Source organism: Venturia canescens, chromosome 8 (assembly GCF_019457755.1).
Source record: "Venturia canescens isolate UGA chromosome 8, ASM1945775v1, whole genome shotgun sequence".
Lineage (NCBI taxonomy): Eukaryota > Metazoa > Arthropoda > Insecta > Hymenoptera > Ichneumonidae > Venturia > Venturia canescens.
Genome location: NC_057428.1, coordinates 7,862,367 through 7,880,105, shown reverse-complemented (window position 1 = coordinate 7,880,105; position 17,739 = coordinate 7,862,367). Strand labels below are relative to the sequence as shown.

Below are 17,739 nucleotides of genomic sequence, written 5' to 3'. Positions count from 1 at the left end.
ATTATTGTTTACGAAGTGCAACAAAATTAATGGGAAACTGTTCAAAAGACCCTTACAAATCAGTAGGAATGTACTTAGCGAAGACAAAAAAATCATTGCGTTCACCGCCATAAACGCAGGAAAACACAATACATTAGACATAAAATTGATTTCACTCCATTGAAAAAAGAAAAAATACTGTTTAATACGCTCGCCTGTAATACACGTTCACCGTTTCTCGCTTGATTCTAATCCATAAACGTTTCTAAACTTCTTCATGCTCCATATGATTATCAATAGTTTTAATGGTCTTCTTAATGCTTAGAAGACTGGGAGATGTGATAATCCGATGATGACGTAAGCAAAGCGAAATCGGGAATTATTTTCGATAGGGGTAGAAGTTGACTATTGTATTATTTATTTATTTTATCATATAAACTCATTCAACAATATTTTTATAAATATTTGACTGATTCGTTGATGGGATTCAAATTGATATCCGTTGTGAAATGCATTGATCAATTTTGGTCCGCGTTTATATAAACTTGATATAAACTCGAAACTTCGACGTTAAAAGTATGAAAATTAACCAAATTGTAATTGCTAAATTATTTTGCGGTTCTTCTACACTATTTCGAGATATTCGATGCGAAGGTCAATTTGAGAAAAATAAGCATACTTGTTTCAATTTTTTTACAGCATCTATTTTACAGCATATGTCGAATCCCTAAAGTAATAGAAAATGATACTCAACACTAAACCTCACCTGGGATTGCTAATAAAGTAACCATTCACTTCAGGAGGAAAGTACTTCGACGACAAGTATTAAAAACGTAGCTTAACCACTCAATCACTTTTGACTATACGCTACTATAGCTCTTCCGATAAAAAACATGAGTGAAATTCTGATTTGGAGATATTCGAAAAAGGTGTTATAATTTTCAGCGACAGGTAGAGAAGCGAAGAAAGAGCGACAGCCGGGGGGCGGGGGGGGGGGGGGAGGCGAAGAGAGTACTACAGAGGAACGCAAATAGCAGCAACGACGGGGAAACCCTGGCTGGAATCTGAAAGATAAGATTACCCTGCAAGCACCCTCTCGTGCATCACCAGCGTCTCTCTCTCTCCCTACGCCAGTTCCTAGATTATGGCATGGCACTTTAATTACACTAATGGGAGAACCAAATGTTAATTACAATTCGAAGTCTAAAAGAGAGACCGGAAGAGAAACAGAAAATGGGGGGGGGGGGGAGAGGAGAGATAGGCGATCGTTGAAGCTTCTCTGAAGCGGAGAAAGGGAGTTGGCGAGAGAGGGTGCGAAAGTCTGCGAATGAGATTTTATAGAGGGTTCAGTCTCGCCCAAATTTCTCTTTCTATCGAGATTAGTATTATTTAATTGAAAATGCCTCGCCTCTTCTGAATGAATCGAGGCTGGAGAATAACTCTCTCTCGCTCTCTCCCTCTCTGGAGATTGAAAAGTTTCTATCGTTCCTTAAATCAATATATAATTATAAATATAATAAACTTAAAGTATTATTTACGGAGCTTCTACATAAACGTTGAATGAAAAGTGCGTCATTCTGATATGTCGCATTTTCTCTGGGTTGTAAATATTAATTCTACTAAAGCTGACAAAATTGACTCAAGCATATATGTTGTTGTGTATATAATATGAATAAAAAGCTAGTTTATCAAAAAGAGACACCTTTTATGGGAGAAAACGCGTGTATAATGGATATCGATGCAGATGGCGAGGTGTTTCACTGAAGGGGAATATATGAGGCCTCGATCGTTTCCCAAGTGTTCGCGAGCACTCGATTTTCAAAGGGGTGTTGCTGCCCTCCTCCTCCTCTGTTGCTTCTATGATGCTGTACTCGTTCACCGCAACGTTCACGTTTTGTACTCAACCCCCGAGACTCAGCAAAGAGAGTGTGAGATGAATTTCTCTTCCTCTCGCCCTTCATCTCTTCGCTCTTTACACTTCACTCGTAACGATGTAACAGCTTCCACAACGACGGTGTATAAACAAGCCATAACTGTTTTATGGAACCCCCTCGAGATCACGAGAGGTTGCTGTTGTCAGTGAAGTTTTATACCCAGCGTTCACCGTCCTTGCATGTTATACGAGAGCGTTGACACGTTCAGGAAAGCACTGACAAACGCAAACTATCGCATTTCCTGTACTAAATGCAGAGTTATTGAAAGCATTGATAATAATTATAAGGGATCTTTTTCGTATCTCCGGGTTTAAAGTCGCATAATCATGGGGTAAAACGAGTGATGTTTTGTCTCGTAGAACATTACTTAATCGCTACCTTTATTCTTCTATTGAACAATACGATATGAAAAAAAAAAAGCAATATAGACTCAGCTGAAACGACGAATTTTCGTTCTAAAATATTTTTGCGTCTTCATTTTCTCGCGGGGATATGGTTGACCGAATCCTCGAAAAATATCAGCAGAGATTTATCTCTCTTGTGAATAAAGCCTTGAATTATTCGAATGTCAATTGAGGAAGATTTGAAAACAGAGGGTTGTTTAAAAAAATACTAAATTCTCCTGAGGTTCGTAGACAATCTTTCGGTTACCACTCTATCAAGCTTTCCCAAGTCCTCGGACCAGAGAATTGTTGATGGTATCTCCATGGATATAGATATTTATGTGAAGTAAGCGGAGAAGGTGGTGTGTGATTGATTTTGCATACGACACGGATTGGACGCGGGTTTGAGAAATTGGAATGCCACACTGTTGGTCTTCCGTTTCTTATCCTCTTTCTCTCTATACGGACCGTCGGCTTGACTTTTCCACTTGCTCTCACCCTCCCCTGTATATATTCAGTATATATTTACGGATATATGTATATTTTCACATTTCGCCTCAGGAAACGCCGTACATTGGCTCTCGTGCATTCGTTCGTTGTTACAAAATACTGTCTCGATCGTACGTAGGAGACGCGGGAAACGTTAGGCACAATATATAGTCGATGCGTTGGGCTCTCCACGCCCGTATCTCATCTTAGATATCGTAGGGGATATCGAGCTTAGAAGTCGCGCTGGGGGTAAAAGCGAGGAGCGATTTGTGAGAAATCCTCGTGGACGTATTTACGAGCTTGAGTCCGTCTCAATCTCGCGCTTGCTACTTCACTTCTTTTCATATCACACATAGCTTTTCCTGTACCCAATCGATGTTTCACATACATATATTTTCCCAAGAATATATTAGGGGAGAACGGGGCAAAAAGGGGTACCTGAGGAAATATTGTATTTTTTCGAAGTTTGAAAAGCTTCGTCTCTAAAAAATCACTAAATGTACCGAAATTTGTTTCAACTCGCAAAAAAAAAAAGAAAAAATTCTCATCGGAACAATATCGGATGTCTTTTAAAACATTGTGACATTCTTTTTTCACTAAAATTTTCATTTTACGCATCTCCCGCTTCGGGTGCGTTTTTCTCTCGTAACCGAGAAATGAATCGTGTTGTATCTCAATTTCGGGAAAAATAGGGGCAAATTAGGGTATTTCAAAGAATTTGTAAAAATTTGTTTTACTAAAAATTTCTTTTATTTAATCTAACTAGTCTTGAAAACGTTGATCTTTCAATCCTTTCAATCATGCATTTTCTATCTGCATCGATTTTCATGAACATTTGTATATTTGGTGAAAATTTAGTGTCACTGATTGAGAATCCGGTATTAGGATTTGAAAATTCAAAATGGCGAATCCAATATGGTAGACGCCAAGTTTTATTTATCTTTCCTTAAATATTTTGTTTTGTTTTTAATTTATATTTTATATTTTTACTTTACATTTTTTCTCATTACGTTTTACATTTTACACACAATTTACATTAAATAAACATGACTAGTTATGATGTTTTAAGATCATCGCATACTTTTAAAAAAATGTACAATCCGAATATCGGTAGTGCCGTGATACTAAATATTTACCGAACTTTATAATTTCTAAATCCAAGATAACGGATGGAAAATTGAAAAAAATTAACAAACTTTGATAGGCCAACGTAAAACTTGTTCCTCGAGGGTTTTTAGGGATGTTGGTAACGAATCTGAAACCAGATTTGTATAATTTATAGATCCGAAAGGATGGATCCAAGATAGTAGATGAAAAATAGTACAAAATTATGAGTACGAAACTTGTTCCTTAAAGAATTTATTTTCTGTCATAAAGGTCAAATTTTTCCACAACATATTTGTGTCTCTCTCCTAGCGCTACTCAGAAGTAATGACAAGGATGTGAAGAGCATCTTGTTCCACTTCTGTTGGTTATGTTATTTTTGTTTCTTTTTTTGGAATTTCACGTACGCCATATTCGATCCATCATTTTAAATTTCGAAAATCAAATGTCGAATTCGCGATCAGCGATCCTGAAAGCCTTTAAGTACAAAGTTTTACAAAAATTAATAAACATTTAGAATTGCATGTCCGCCATGTGAGATCCTCCATTTTGAATGTTCAAAATCTAATGCCGGATTCGTAATTAGCGACTATAAAAACTCCTAGCAATCCATTTTCAATAGAATTCTGTAACCTGAAGCATTAAGTTGGCTCAAAAAATAATAGCTTCAATGATAATTCAAATGGATTATTAATTATATAGAAAAAAAAACAGTGCTCAAAAGCATGTCTGCGATTTCTGTCGTAGGCAGTAATGGAAATGTAGAAATTGCCGTACAAATATTTTTTGCACATTGCAAATGGTATAAAAAAATCAAAACAACGAAATTTTAATAAATATTGAGAAAAAATTCAAAATTGAAAGGAAGTAAAAAGTTTTGAAAAAATATAAAAGTCGCAGAAAAAAGGAAAACAGTTTCCATAATTATTCGAGTATCCCGTTTTGCCCCAGTCCCCCCTATTCACGCATGGATCATTCCAACTAAGATCGACATTTTATCTAGTATAAAAATTCTTCAACCCCATTCTATCGAGCGTGTTTGGTAGTAATGACATTTTCGGTTAAATATCATTTGCGTTTCGTATTAATATTTTTTTTTCATATTTCTTGTATATCAACAACAAGCATCGATCTGAAAAATATCTGTGGCTCTCGTCTGACATACGCTTCATGCTAAATATGCTATCTTTCTCTCTCAGAATTTTTTTGGCAATATAATAAATAAAGAATCGTGTCCGAGTCTCGGAAAAACTTTTAATGATTCCTCGGCAGATATCGAGATGAGATCAAGGGATCTGACTGACGAAAAACTAGGACGGATGAAAGAAAATGAAAAAAACTCGACAGTCTAGAAAAGCGAGAGGAGATCGAAAAGGTCGAATTAACGCGTCTCGTGAGTCCCCCACACAGGGTAGCGATAAAATTTCTCCGAGCTTTTGATTCTATGGCTTTAGCACGAGGCTGAAGCTTTTGACTGCTTTTATCAGTTCACTCCCGTTTTGCCGCTCTTGATAAGACAGTGTGGGAGGCTCGGCTTGTTCTTACAATCGAGGATTTGGGGAGAAAGGTATCCGGCTGTATGCCGATCACGTGCCTCCAAAACGCTCGACTATCGTCCAACACATTGGGGTTGAAATGAGGCATCCCCTTTAATAACGATTTAGCTAACGCGTCAACAATCCCGATAGATTATTGTAGAAATTTTAATTCGATATTCTCATTATAACAGCGATACGAGAAATGCAATTCATTTTTCACAGGATTGGAACAGGATTGACGTGCGGGATCAAATAAAAAGATTTAGATAACTCGAGGGAAAGCACGCTTGCGAAGCTTTAAAGAAAAAAAGAGAACAGCGAGTGAAGGGTCGTGTCGTTGACGTTGTAAGAGATGACTGAACAAGTCGGGTAACGGGCGTCTTTTTTCATAAATTTCAAGTGCGACTGAGGGCTCTTGCTCATACCGCACACAACCACTATTCACGGAACCATAACTCCAGGGTTAAAGCTATGGAATAAATCGTTCGGTCCGTTATCCACTCCGACGTCAAAATTCTTAAGAGATAGTTTCTCTCCCTTTCGCCGTCTTCCTTCTTTTTACACTCTCATCGTTTTTCTAAATACAAAATACTCGGAGTTGAGATTTCCAAATATCAAAAGCCTTTATTCAGACGTCAACTCAGTTTTAAGCCCTGGCTCAACAAATATCAATAAATATTTATTACTAATAATGATTTTTGTTTTCAGCTTTACCTGAGCAAAACTCGACAAGCAATCCTCGCGCAAGATATCCAGAATACTCTCTCCCAGACTGTCTGTTCCAACGCACACCGACCAGGTAAGTCTCATCAGTCAATTCACATTTCCGATTGTTGATTCTATCGTTTTAAAACTTTGTCACTCGTGCCAGCTAGACATCACAATGACATCAACCATAATAAATCCATACGCGCCATAACCATAAATTCCTCCCATAACCAACCAATTGAATATTATCCAAAAATGATATTTGAAACTGTCTTATTCCTTCTAGTTCATCTATTATAATAGAGGGACATCGTGTCTCAATTGTCCCAAGATCTTAACTTAGTTAATTGATGAACAAGTAAAAAAAATCATGTTCCATTTGTATCGTGCGTGACGAAACGTTAACATTATTCCCCAGAGATAATAATATAATGTGGATTTGGAATATCTTGTGGATATAACGAATATTTTTGGAGCTTGATTCTCATAGTAATTCGAGTCTGAGGAAATCTGATAATAAAGCTACAACGACCATGTCTGGCCGCTAACTGACCATTTCCACTTTATACTCATTTTCCTACTTCTCGGGTAAGCTTTTGTCGTTTAAAGCCGTGGACAATTGGGATTCCCGTGAAGGAAACTCGACGAGAGTTTGGGCATTGAAAAGCCATCGTCCATAGCCGGAAACAAAAGGCCGAACGTTTCAATTAGGTCCCTTATTAGTTGGTGATAATAATAGAGAACAGGATGAAGTTTGTTTTCCTATGGCGTTTGGAGGGCTGTTTCCATCCTAGCAAGCTTCGAATCATTATGAAAGTCTCAACCTGGTTCAACCGGCTTCTCGTTCTCAAGAGGGGCTTCCTCATAGCTACCAACATATACATGCAAACCTTATTTTCTCCCTATCTAGCTCTTAGACTATCTCGGTATAAGGTCGTAAGAGGGGAGGATGTGTGGGAGCTTTCTAGTGCTTACGATCGGTCGAACGGATGGATCGTGGGGTCTTGTTTGCGTGGGTCCAGCTCTTATGATATTAAGGGCTGACTAGGCACTCACCACCGAAAACCAGTCGTCCAATCCCGCTCCACTCCCGTTCCTCCAACTCGGAGTTACGTCGTTCGCCAAATCTCGTTGAAGTTTCCCTATCTTTCTCTCTTCGTAAAGTCCTGCAAGACTTGATTCGTCCTACTATAGTTCGAACCAAACACCCTGTGTACATCCACATCTATATGAACAATATATAGAGATAGTTATATGTATAGGCACATTTCGTCAACAGATTGGGGTGAATGGAGTTAAGGTTTGAGGTAGAGTGTGCAGGTCGAACGGGTTCGGAGGTGGATGCAGGGTTCGGTTGAAAAGCCCCTCGGGGTTACCCACGTCGACTGACCTGTCGGCGTCGTTAGGTCGATTGATTTTACCACCTGTTTCTCATTTGCTAAGAGGGAGACGAATCGAGAGAAACGGAGATAGAGCGAAATAGCGCGAGAAGAGCTTTCTCCCAGGAAAACTTTGCCGAAAATGACGACGATAAGGGATGAAAGACAGAGTCGAGGTTCACCGACGATGAAACAGCTGCCTCTCGAGGTGGTCTTCGTACGGAACCGCGAATAGGAAAGGGATCGTAACAGCTTCGCATGGGGTAGAGAGATTTTGAGAAACATGACGTTCAGAAGGTGGTGATGCGGCAGACGTGGGGAGAGAAAGAGAGAGAGAGAGAGAGAATCGGAGGTGGTCGACTGTCACAGCAGTCGCCTGTGGTGGCTCACCACAAAACGATCCTCTCGAATTTCGAGGCTATGCTCATACTCGTACATATATACACACCCAAGAGTTTTAACCTCACCGCACCAACCCTATAGAAAATCGTAGTTGTTACCGAGAAGCACCGCCGAAGGATGTACATAACGTTGGTTTCTGGCTCACGGACTCGCCTAGGCTAAATGAGCGCTTGGAGCCTTAGTTCGTAAAGGACGGTCCGATGCAGCTATCATTAGACACATACGCGGTATTGTATGTATACGAGTGTACGCAGAGCCGAAATGAGTATGTGTAGCATGTAGTATACAACTAGACTCTGGAGGATAAGAAATAAAGAAAGCAGAGAATAAGGGCATTCGGAGTTTCGTAACATCTTGTATTGTCAGGATTCCCCTGAAAAGCTATAAATTCATACTGGGATCTCGAAGGAGAGAAAGGACAAGGGTTTCTGCTTTTAGCCACAAGCATCAAGGAGCCCTATGCTCCGTTCTTGATTGCACGTTTTATGAAGAATATTGAAACTCGTACACTTTACTGTTGCTTTTCCTCGCAGTAATGAATTCCAATGAACGAAGTATGAGATTTTGCAACGTAATGGATTTTTTAAAATTTTTTTATTTCGTACTCATTTGTATTGGCCTATAAAGGTCTGAAAAATTAATATAAAATTGGTGAAACATAGGGGTCGCTGAAAAAAGAATTTATACCTTCTGATTTATATAGGGGATTGAAAATTGATTTATCAGAGGTAAAAAGTGAAACCCCTATTCCGAGAGGTTGAGCCAAAAATGTGAAGAACTCACTCTCTATGAAATCTCATGAACGGGTAAAAGGGAGAATCGATGTGTATGTGTATATATGGCTATAGATCTACTCATATATATATTCATACGATATACAGTGAGAATGTAATTTCGCAGGAGAGTGGAGCGCGAACGAGCCGAAATAAAACAGTGATATCGAGGCGTTTCACGCACGAGTGAGAACGTTTAGCAGATTCAACGTGCGTGCCGGTACTCTGTGCCCTCGCAGTTTTCCCTTTAACTCTCTTTCTCTCTTTATCTCCTACGTCCCCTTTCTCACTCTCTCTCTTTCTCTTTTTTCCTCTTTGACTCGTTTTTGCCATCACCATTCCATCTGTGTGTGCTCCGCACGCTTATACTCTCTTTATCTCACTTCGTGCTGTTCCCCCATGTTGAAAAATGCTGCTCCTGCTACTCCCTGACACCTGTAGCTTCGAGCACGGAGCAGAGACACACCGAGCACGTTCTACATACGTTTAACACACGACGCAAGGGTCATGGGGTCCATGGAGTTGAGTATCAGTATGCAAAAGAATATAGAATCGTAGTAACGATGAGGGGATAAAATTACAACAAAAATACGGAAGAAACCAATAGGAAAAGCCACGTTAAAATCGAGTCTTTTTTGCAATATTTTTCGCCGACGAAAAACTACATGAAGGGTTAAAAAATCTACTTAGTTAGTCTAGTAGGTGAGTTGAACAAATAATCGATTAATGAATGATAGAAAAAGAAATAAGAGAGAAAAAAAATCGTTTAAGGCTGTTAAGTGCACAGTGGGGCTCCACAAGTGGTAGACTTTACGGGAGTTGAGATTAATCCCCATAATTACCCGATATCCCACTCTCGTTAGCCATGCTATAGTGTAACAAGCTCCCGTCGTGGTCTGCCCTTTATTTCGTTTTTACACGGGTCGTGAGTTCGCTCGTTCATATGGCGAACTCGGACCCTTGTCCAGGAGAGCTTTCGTGTATATCTCTTTCCACACTATAAATGGGACGAGCTATAAAGATATTTATCAGGTGACAAGACCGCTTGCCATTCTTTACGAGCTCGTGCCACAAGTCTGCGGTTTCCTTCGAAATATCCGGGGGATGGAAGCTATAACGGTATGTACTCTTACATATGTTTCTAACATCATAAGAAAAAGCATAACAAATAACCAGCCAAATTATTTTTCAATTCATCTTATTAAACTTAATTCACTTAATATATAATAATTATAAAAATTCTCACCTCTCATAGATCTGAAAATTTGAACCTTCTCTATAGCAAATAGCTTTCATGATTTAATTGATATAATGAGAATATAGCAGGGAATAATTGGGAAACACTGATATATAAATTAACAGTGCTATATATAAACAGTGGAACTTTCGATACCAAATATTGCTTTACCAATCATGGAAAGAGATAAATAAAAGAGGGGAGGTAAAGAGGAGAATGGGAGCTCGGGATGATATCGCGGTCTACGATCGGCCTTTACGTTGGGTTCGGATGTGCGACATCCGGTTAGATTTCTTGAGCGTAGCGCTGCTCGATGAGAATCGATATCTTAATTAGCAAGAGGGTCGAAATTTCAATGGATGAAACCTCATTGATGCTTCGTCGTACATTTTCTCATCGGCGAAACTCGAGCCGATCTTCTCTCCGGTTCCCCGCGCTTAGCCTCTCGTCGTGATCAATCCAAAAACATCGTTGCTAGAGCTGACGAAATTGTGCTGCAGTGAACCATTGAGAAAAGAGGAATAACAGTAGGGATGGTAAAAAAGCTTCGATCTTGGAGAGTTTGGTTGAACTACTCGAAGTGGAAAGAGAACGATGCGCGGGAGCGGAACGAGATCCGGACCGGGAACCGGGGACCGGTGGACGCTGGACCGGAAACTCGAGTCTGCGGAGCACCCCGAACCAGACTGAGCGTCCCACCGGAAACCCTATTCACGCCAACCATCCCCCAATTCTCAATCCACAACGCAAATGTTTCTCTCTCTCTCTCTCTCTCGATATATATTATATTAACGTGAAATTCGTGTGTACTCTCTCTACTCATTCTATGTACCTTAAAAACTATTTAATTCTTACTCGTTTTGTGTTCTTGATTTGTAAACAATAATTTGGATTCATTCTTTGCCCCATAGCGTGCTAAGACATAATAATTCTCTCTCTCTCTCTCTCTCTCCCCCCTTCGTACTTGAAAGGGCTATTGTGTGTTACGGATGCTGATTTGTGAAGGTCTGTCAGAGACGTCAAATTCCAACTTTTAAAGTAAATGTTCCCCGCACCGTTACATACGCGACTTTTTCAGTGTATTCGCTAGCTATTTCTGGAGTTTACTACCAAGTGAAATCGCCACAGCCAGTAGCCTAAATGCTTTTAAATTAACTCTTTAACGCGCGAAACATGTCTTTCGCACGTACCCTTTTCAAGTGGTTTATTCTCCAAGGAAACGTCATTGGAAAAATTCGTAAGTCACCTTGTCGACTATTTTTGAGGTCACTCTTTTCAATTGTGTCCATTAAAATTTGACTAAAACTTTTTTTTGTTTATTAAGTTTCTGCAGAATGACGCAAAAAAGTAGCTATTTTCGAAGTCTGTTTTTTTTTCTTTTTTAATCAATGATTCGAAAGCTTTATTACATTATTTTCCTATGATAAAGTTCATAAATCGTTTTTGTGCTACTTCCCAAGTATGTGCTTGGTTCTTACTTCCCCAGGCAAATAAACTATGAAAATGCTAAAATGAAACGATTAATTTTTATTTTATTCAATTTTATTTTCATTTTTGCTTCCCCAGAGAGAAAGCTATGTGATGATGAAAATTTTTTTTTCCAGTTTTCAATGTCAATGTGCTCAAAATCTCCCAAAACATCGAAAAATCATATCTAAAAAAAATGTCCGGATGCGCGCGTGCGTGCGTGCGTGCGTGTGTGTGTGTGTGCGTGTGTTCGTGCCTGCGTGTGTTATGGCACTGCTAAATTCAAACGCTTATAACTCGAAAACGGTTTGAGATACAGGGCTACCGTTTTGCAACGATTTTTTTAAAATGATTTGTATATGATTCGCGTATAGTTTTTATATTTTTTTATAATTTGTATTATTCTGTTTAACTTTGGATGATTTTGTACGATTGAACAATTTGATACCATCTCATTTGGATACCCATGATTTTGTATTATATAACATCATGTTATTTATATTTTTTCCTGTTTATTATTTTGTTATCTTATTCTGTATGATTTAGATGCTTGTACGATTTAGTATTATTTATTACCCTGTACCATTATATTATTTCATTTATATTATTTTCATATTATGCGTGCTCCTTGTCTCTGTATTCTCTCTCTCTCTCTCTGTGCTTTTTTGTAGTCCAGTATTTTTATCAGTATGCTCTCATAACTCTATCCCTTGCGTCTGTCCCTTCTTTCCCGTTACCGATATATGTTTCTAAATAAACAAAACTTGAGACTAGCATAATCTAGCTTTTTAGACTATTATCGTGGCTATAAAAAAGAAAACACAAGCCATACATTTTTTACCCGTAAAACTTGAATGGAAGCAAACGCCATTTTATCACAGGGGTTGATGACTTCCGACTCACCATTGATTTTTTCTCTCACCAAGCGACTTCAGCTAGTTAACTAATTGGCCTTGAATTTGATGTCCTGCGCACGCAAATCATGGACAAAAATGCGTATGAGCTTCGTAATCCTCCCGACTATCCAAGTGGCACGTACCCGTATCCGATAATTTCAGCGCCGTCTTGGTATTCTCATCAGTGAAGACTCGAGCGTGAGGGTGGATTAGGACCTTAGGCATCAATAAACTCATTCGAAGAATTCTCTCATCCGACTCTCCCTATTTGTCTCGCCCAGAGATGAAAACATATATTTTTTTCTATACGTCGCTATTACTTCTGTTTGCTAGCAAACGAAACGTATTTGCGCCTGCGGTGGAGTGGTCAGTCATCAGGTTATCAATCGGCTATAACTCGTTACAAGCTCGGCGTCAAAGATATTCGACATGGAAGATTAAGCGGCAAGGCATTCGTTTATTCAGTGGCTAGCGTGACTATAGTGATTAATTTAATGCAATCCCTTACTCTCGATAGCGACGATAACAAGAATACCTTATAACCAGCCAGAAAATAACTACGAGACAAAATGAGAGAGAGAGAGAGAGAGAGAGAGAGAGAGAGAGAGAGAGAGAGAGAGAGAAATCAGAAAAGGAAATAAAGGAAGAAAGAATCCTATTTGTACAAGACTGTCTATTTGCTCTAGCTACCCTTAGAGTGACCGTTTCGCAAGCCCTACTACGATCCATTCTGTTTCCCTCTCTTTCTATGTCTCGTTCTTACTCTCTTGACCTCTTGTTAATCGCCAAAGGTTCTGCCGAGAAAGATCAGTCGATCCTGAAGGACCGCCACCTTGTCAGTCAAGTTCTATGTATTATACCTTCGATGGCTATGAAGACCGCAAATACGGGTTACATATACTGGTGTTGCCTTTGATCAAACAGATCGTTAGCTCCCATTGAATCAATTTGACATCATTCAATCAACCGATAAACCTTTCGAACCTTCAACACATTGTGATAATTTCGTACTATAACAACAAAATATATTTTTAAAATTGATTCATCTTGTTATTCAGCTTCATTGATGAAAAATTTATAATTTCTATGGAGCTGTGAAAACAACTTTGTTTGTGCTTGTCACTGATCTCCATTACAACTATTTGCGTATGTGGGCTCCACCTGTGCCATACTAGCAGGCACGTCTATTTATATTGTAATGTACGTTTGTGCTAGTGCACACCGTCACGCGTGAAGACAAACGAGCGGACACGAAAGAAAAACGAGAATGCAGTGTTTTTGAATTTGAAAATGAACAATTTACAATAATCATCAAGATTTGGCCTTAAATCGCGCATTATTTCATGGAATTTGCGAATTTTTAAATATTCAACTTCTCAATAACTTCGTGATTGCTTTTAGAAACAAAAAAAAATAATCGTTTTTTTTGTTCAAAGTCTCGCAGTCGTTTTTAAAAAACAAGAGAACATTATTATTTTCTGATTAGACTCGATACAATTTTCTAATAAATTTGCTTTTGAAAACAACTTATCTCGAAAACGAAATAATTAAACAATTGTGAATTTAATTCTTAAAAAAAAACATCTCTTTTCAATTTGTTCGCCACTCAGAAAACGATAAAAATAATAATAATAATGCGGATTGAGTCACATCAGGAATCTTGAAACAGAACGAACCCGAACTGTTGCGGCCCTCTTGATGTGAAAGATAAGATTCTACCCAAGTATCTTGTGACTGATAGAACCCGAACGGCCACGGCCCTCGAATAGAGAAGGATAGGGAATCTACCAAAAATCTTACCAAACGGAATCGAATGGCCGCCCCGGCCCTCTTGGATAGATCGGAAAGGAAATTTGTTTTTAGCTGTGATTTGCTTTCTGAGTTGCGAAAGTTCTGGAGCTTCTGCGCTCGGTCTTTTATGCTCGCTCAGACAAAGAAATAATAATGATAATTCGATTCGGATTCGTTTTTCAGTTTAATCTTGAACACGGGGCTCCCCATCTAAATTCGCTGATTGAAGTTTTGTTTATCGGCGCGAGTCGCGATTGGTCGGTTAGACCATTATTCACGTCGCGTACGAGCGTGAATTTTCTTTTTTCGAAATAAGTTGGGTTTATCAAAAATTATGAAAGGAGGTTTCTACCAATTTGCTTAAAGTAATTATGGCCTTCAAATTTCATTTTGAATCTCATTAATAATCAAATAATTTAATTGAAAATAAATTTGTAAAAGAAATTACGCAATCGTAAATTTTAGTCTGTTTTGAATCTCAATAAGAGGCCGCATAAGCGCGCCACTAGCGCCGCTTCACACGAGCACCGCGCGTAACTAACGCGCTCGTCAACTGTTGAAAGGTTTTAATATGGCCACTGATGTCGACAATCGAGCGAGCCATTTTAAATGACCTTTCGGACTCGATTGAGAAAAATTTCACAATCAAAATAAGATCAACAAGGTTAAGGGTCCGCGACTATGCGTGGGTAAAATCCCACACACGAAACAAAGCAAACCATTGCCAGTGGGTGCGTCACCGAATTCGGTAAATACTATTTTTAAATAAAATTAAAAAATGTAATGAAAGAACTGAAGATTTACGGAAAATTCCTTGGAACACTTTCGATGTGTGTAAAAAGAATCATCGTAAAAAAATAAAAGTTCGATTTATTCGACTTTTTTCGCGCCTGAATGTTCCGAGCCGAAACGTCTTGCGCCTAAACGGCCGCGCCGAAACGGTTGCGTTAAACCGGTCGCGCCGAAACGGCCACACCGAATAGTCCTGCTTCGATTGCCAGTGTATACAAAAGTTTTTGAAAAATATCATACTTAAAAACTTACAACAAAATAACTCGGATCATGATTGTTATTCCAGGCAAAGATTTATCAGAATCGGTTGAATAGTTCAATATCATTATATACGATGGATACAGAGTTCTCATCTGTTCAGAAGAAGAAGGGCATAAAATGTAGTTTCGTTTGTTTCAAGACTTTTGGAGTGGAGATTTCACAAGTCATGGTATAACGAATGAATAACAGGGTGTAAAAGAAGTAAGAATTCTGTAGAGGAAACATGAAAAATATTGATTAATAAATAACATCCAACTTATTCGTATAAAATAATAAAAAGTTATTGTTTTTTATACGACAAATCGAAAAAAGCAGCCTTTATTAAAATTCTAAAGAAATCGACTATATCTCCAGAGAAGAGATGAACTCTTGCTAGAATTTGAATGTCTACTTGCAGTGTGGATCTCGCTAATAAATGAGGTTGGGCTTCGACACCATTGAAAGTGGAAGGGTTGTATAAGCCTCAGGCTAAAATCAAATCGAATCGCAGGTCTCAGCTCGCGTAGAGGAAGCTGGTGTTTAGCATCGCAGCTCGCTCGGATACCAAAACGATATGCGTATAAGGTCTTCCATGTCTCCATTTCATACTTTACCTCTCTCCATCTCTCTTATACTGTATTGCCTGGAGCGAACACCGAATGTACACATAGACCGTGGTGCAAGTCACAGTCCGCCCGCCGGGCTTGTGTACGCTTCCTAATCTCTGTATTAACTTGGATTCGTCGACCAGAGTGAGTCTCAAGATCACTGTTATTGCCAAATTAGGACCGATTCCACTCGGTAAACCGAGACTTCGAATGTACACCACAGAATCAGGTACGTCTTTCCTCACTCTCACAATTTTACGGGTCCATGAACATTACGCTGCTAATCGATTTGGTAAACTCATCAATCAATCGTTAAAGAAAAATCATTTTCAAATGTGATCCCGATGATTATTTGAACGACTTTCTCCCTATTGTCGTGCTCATTGACATTCCATTCTCTTTGCAGAGTGTTATTATTAACTTGAAATCACATAGCTTGAAATAATTAAACGATTAAAATTTTTAAGGTCCTTCCGCATCCAATGTACCCCCGGTGCTTTACGATTTGCCTCCCACATATTTATACATCCAAACAAATATAATTCTTCTTGATTTTTATTTATATCCAAACACGAAACCGAATCAACATTCTCAATTTGGGGAAATGAGTAAAAAGGGGTAATATCCAAATTGCACATTTTCAAAAAACAAAAATAATCGGAGCTACTAAAGTTAAAAAAGTATACTAAGCAAATCGGCATCTGGAAATATCTCGCCTGTGGTAAACCTCAAGAGCCAAGGGACTGTTCGCACTAACAAAACCTCTCCTTCTTTCAATATATATTTGTATGAAAAGCCTCGCCGCAACTAGATACGGATTTAAAAGGTCAGACAAGGGTCCGTATAGAGATTCGCGTGGTGCATATCGTTTGTTGGTTTTGCGGTATACCTTTAACGCTGCATTTCGCGCATCCTCATTGGCAAAACCTTTCATGAATTTCGCCTCTTGGCCCAGTACCACAGACTGGATCTCCAGTGGGAAAGACGCGGTACGGCCACCGTGGTTTCGTTTACGATCTCGCCTTTTGTGGTTTCATCGAGTAAATACTAGGCAAAATTCTATGTCGAACTATGACGAAACTATTACGAATATGCTTTATTCGAAAATTCATCGAATTTTAACGAATTATTTTATTTTCCTTCTATTATTTCTGTAAGCTTAAAATTACGATAATTCTTGCGGTTTCGGACACGATGACTTGAATGACCGGAAAACCGTGACTGCGCAACAGAATATGAAGTGAAAAAATCTCAATTACTTTCTTGGTAAATACATTTATATATTTTTCTTTTTTCTCATTGTGAAATTTTCCTAGCCAACGATAAGCGAATACTGCAATAATACTACTCGAATTTGGAGAATGATGTTTCAAGAGGGTTCCTTCATATTTATGATCGGTTTCAGAGATATTTTCCATATATAGAAAAAAAAACGATATCTTGACAGAGTTAAAGGGACCAAGTGAACTATTTTCCTCCCTTTATCGCACTACTACATGTATGTTTATTCTTACGGTCTATTCTTAAGGTTGGAAATATCGTTGCAGAGGAGAGCAATTGACAGGATTATTGCCCGCCGGCAAACCCTTAAAAAATGCGGTTGAAAAAGTCTACTCGTACAAAATGACACTTGTTTACGGCTACACTCCTGTTTCAACGACATACGAAGCTAGCAAAGGTCATAATGAATTCACTATGAACCCGAGTTCTATAACCAAAAGTCAGAACTCATTTAGAATTCGGTCAATTGTTACGTTCATGATTTTTAAAAACGTTTAATACGACTACGCTTCTTCCACGCTAAATAAACGAGAATGCAAAACCTTTCAATTACTCATATTGAATTCGAGAAAATAAGATGAGTAATCCATGTTTCCTCGTCATTTTGTCATATTTTTTACCAACAAAATTGAAGAAATATTATCGCCGTCACGGTGAATCGCTTTATTATAGATGGGAAATGTCGATTCAGCAAGCCTCGAACGAGCAGACAAACAGAGCTGTCGAATAGAAGGATTT

The 17,739-nt window shown here is 38.6% G+C and overlaps 1 protein-coding gene across 1 annotated transcript in view; it reads left to right on the top strand.

The window, feature by feature from the left end:
* Window positions 1-17,739, top strand: part of LOC122414838 (mucin-12) — a 413,778-nt gene that overhangs the window by 197,001 nt on the left and 199,038 nt on the right. Inside the window, exon 3 of the mRNA XM_043426441.1 lies at window positions 6,136-6,226. Coding sequence (XP_043282376.1) covers window positions 6,136-6,226 — 91 coding nt within the window. The remainder of the gene's footprint in view (window positions 1-6,135; window positions 6,227-17,739) is intronic.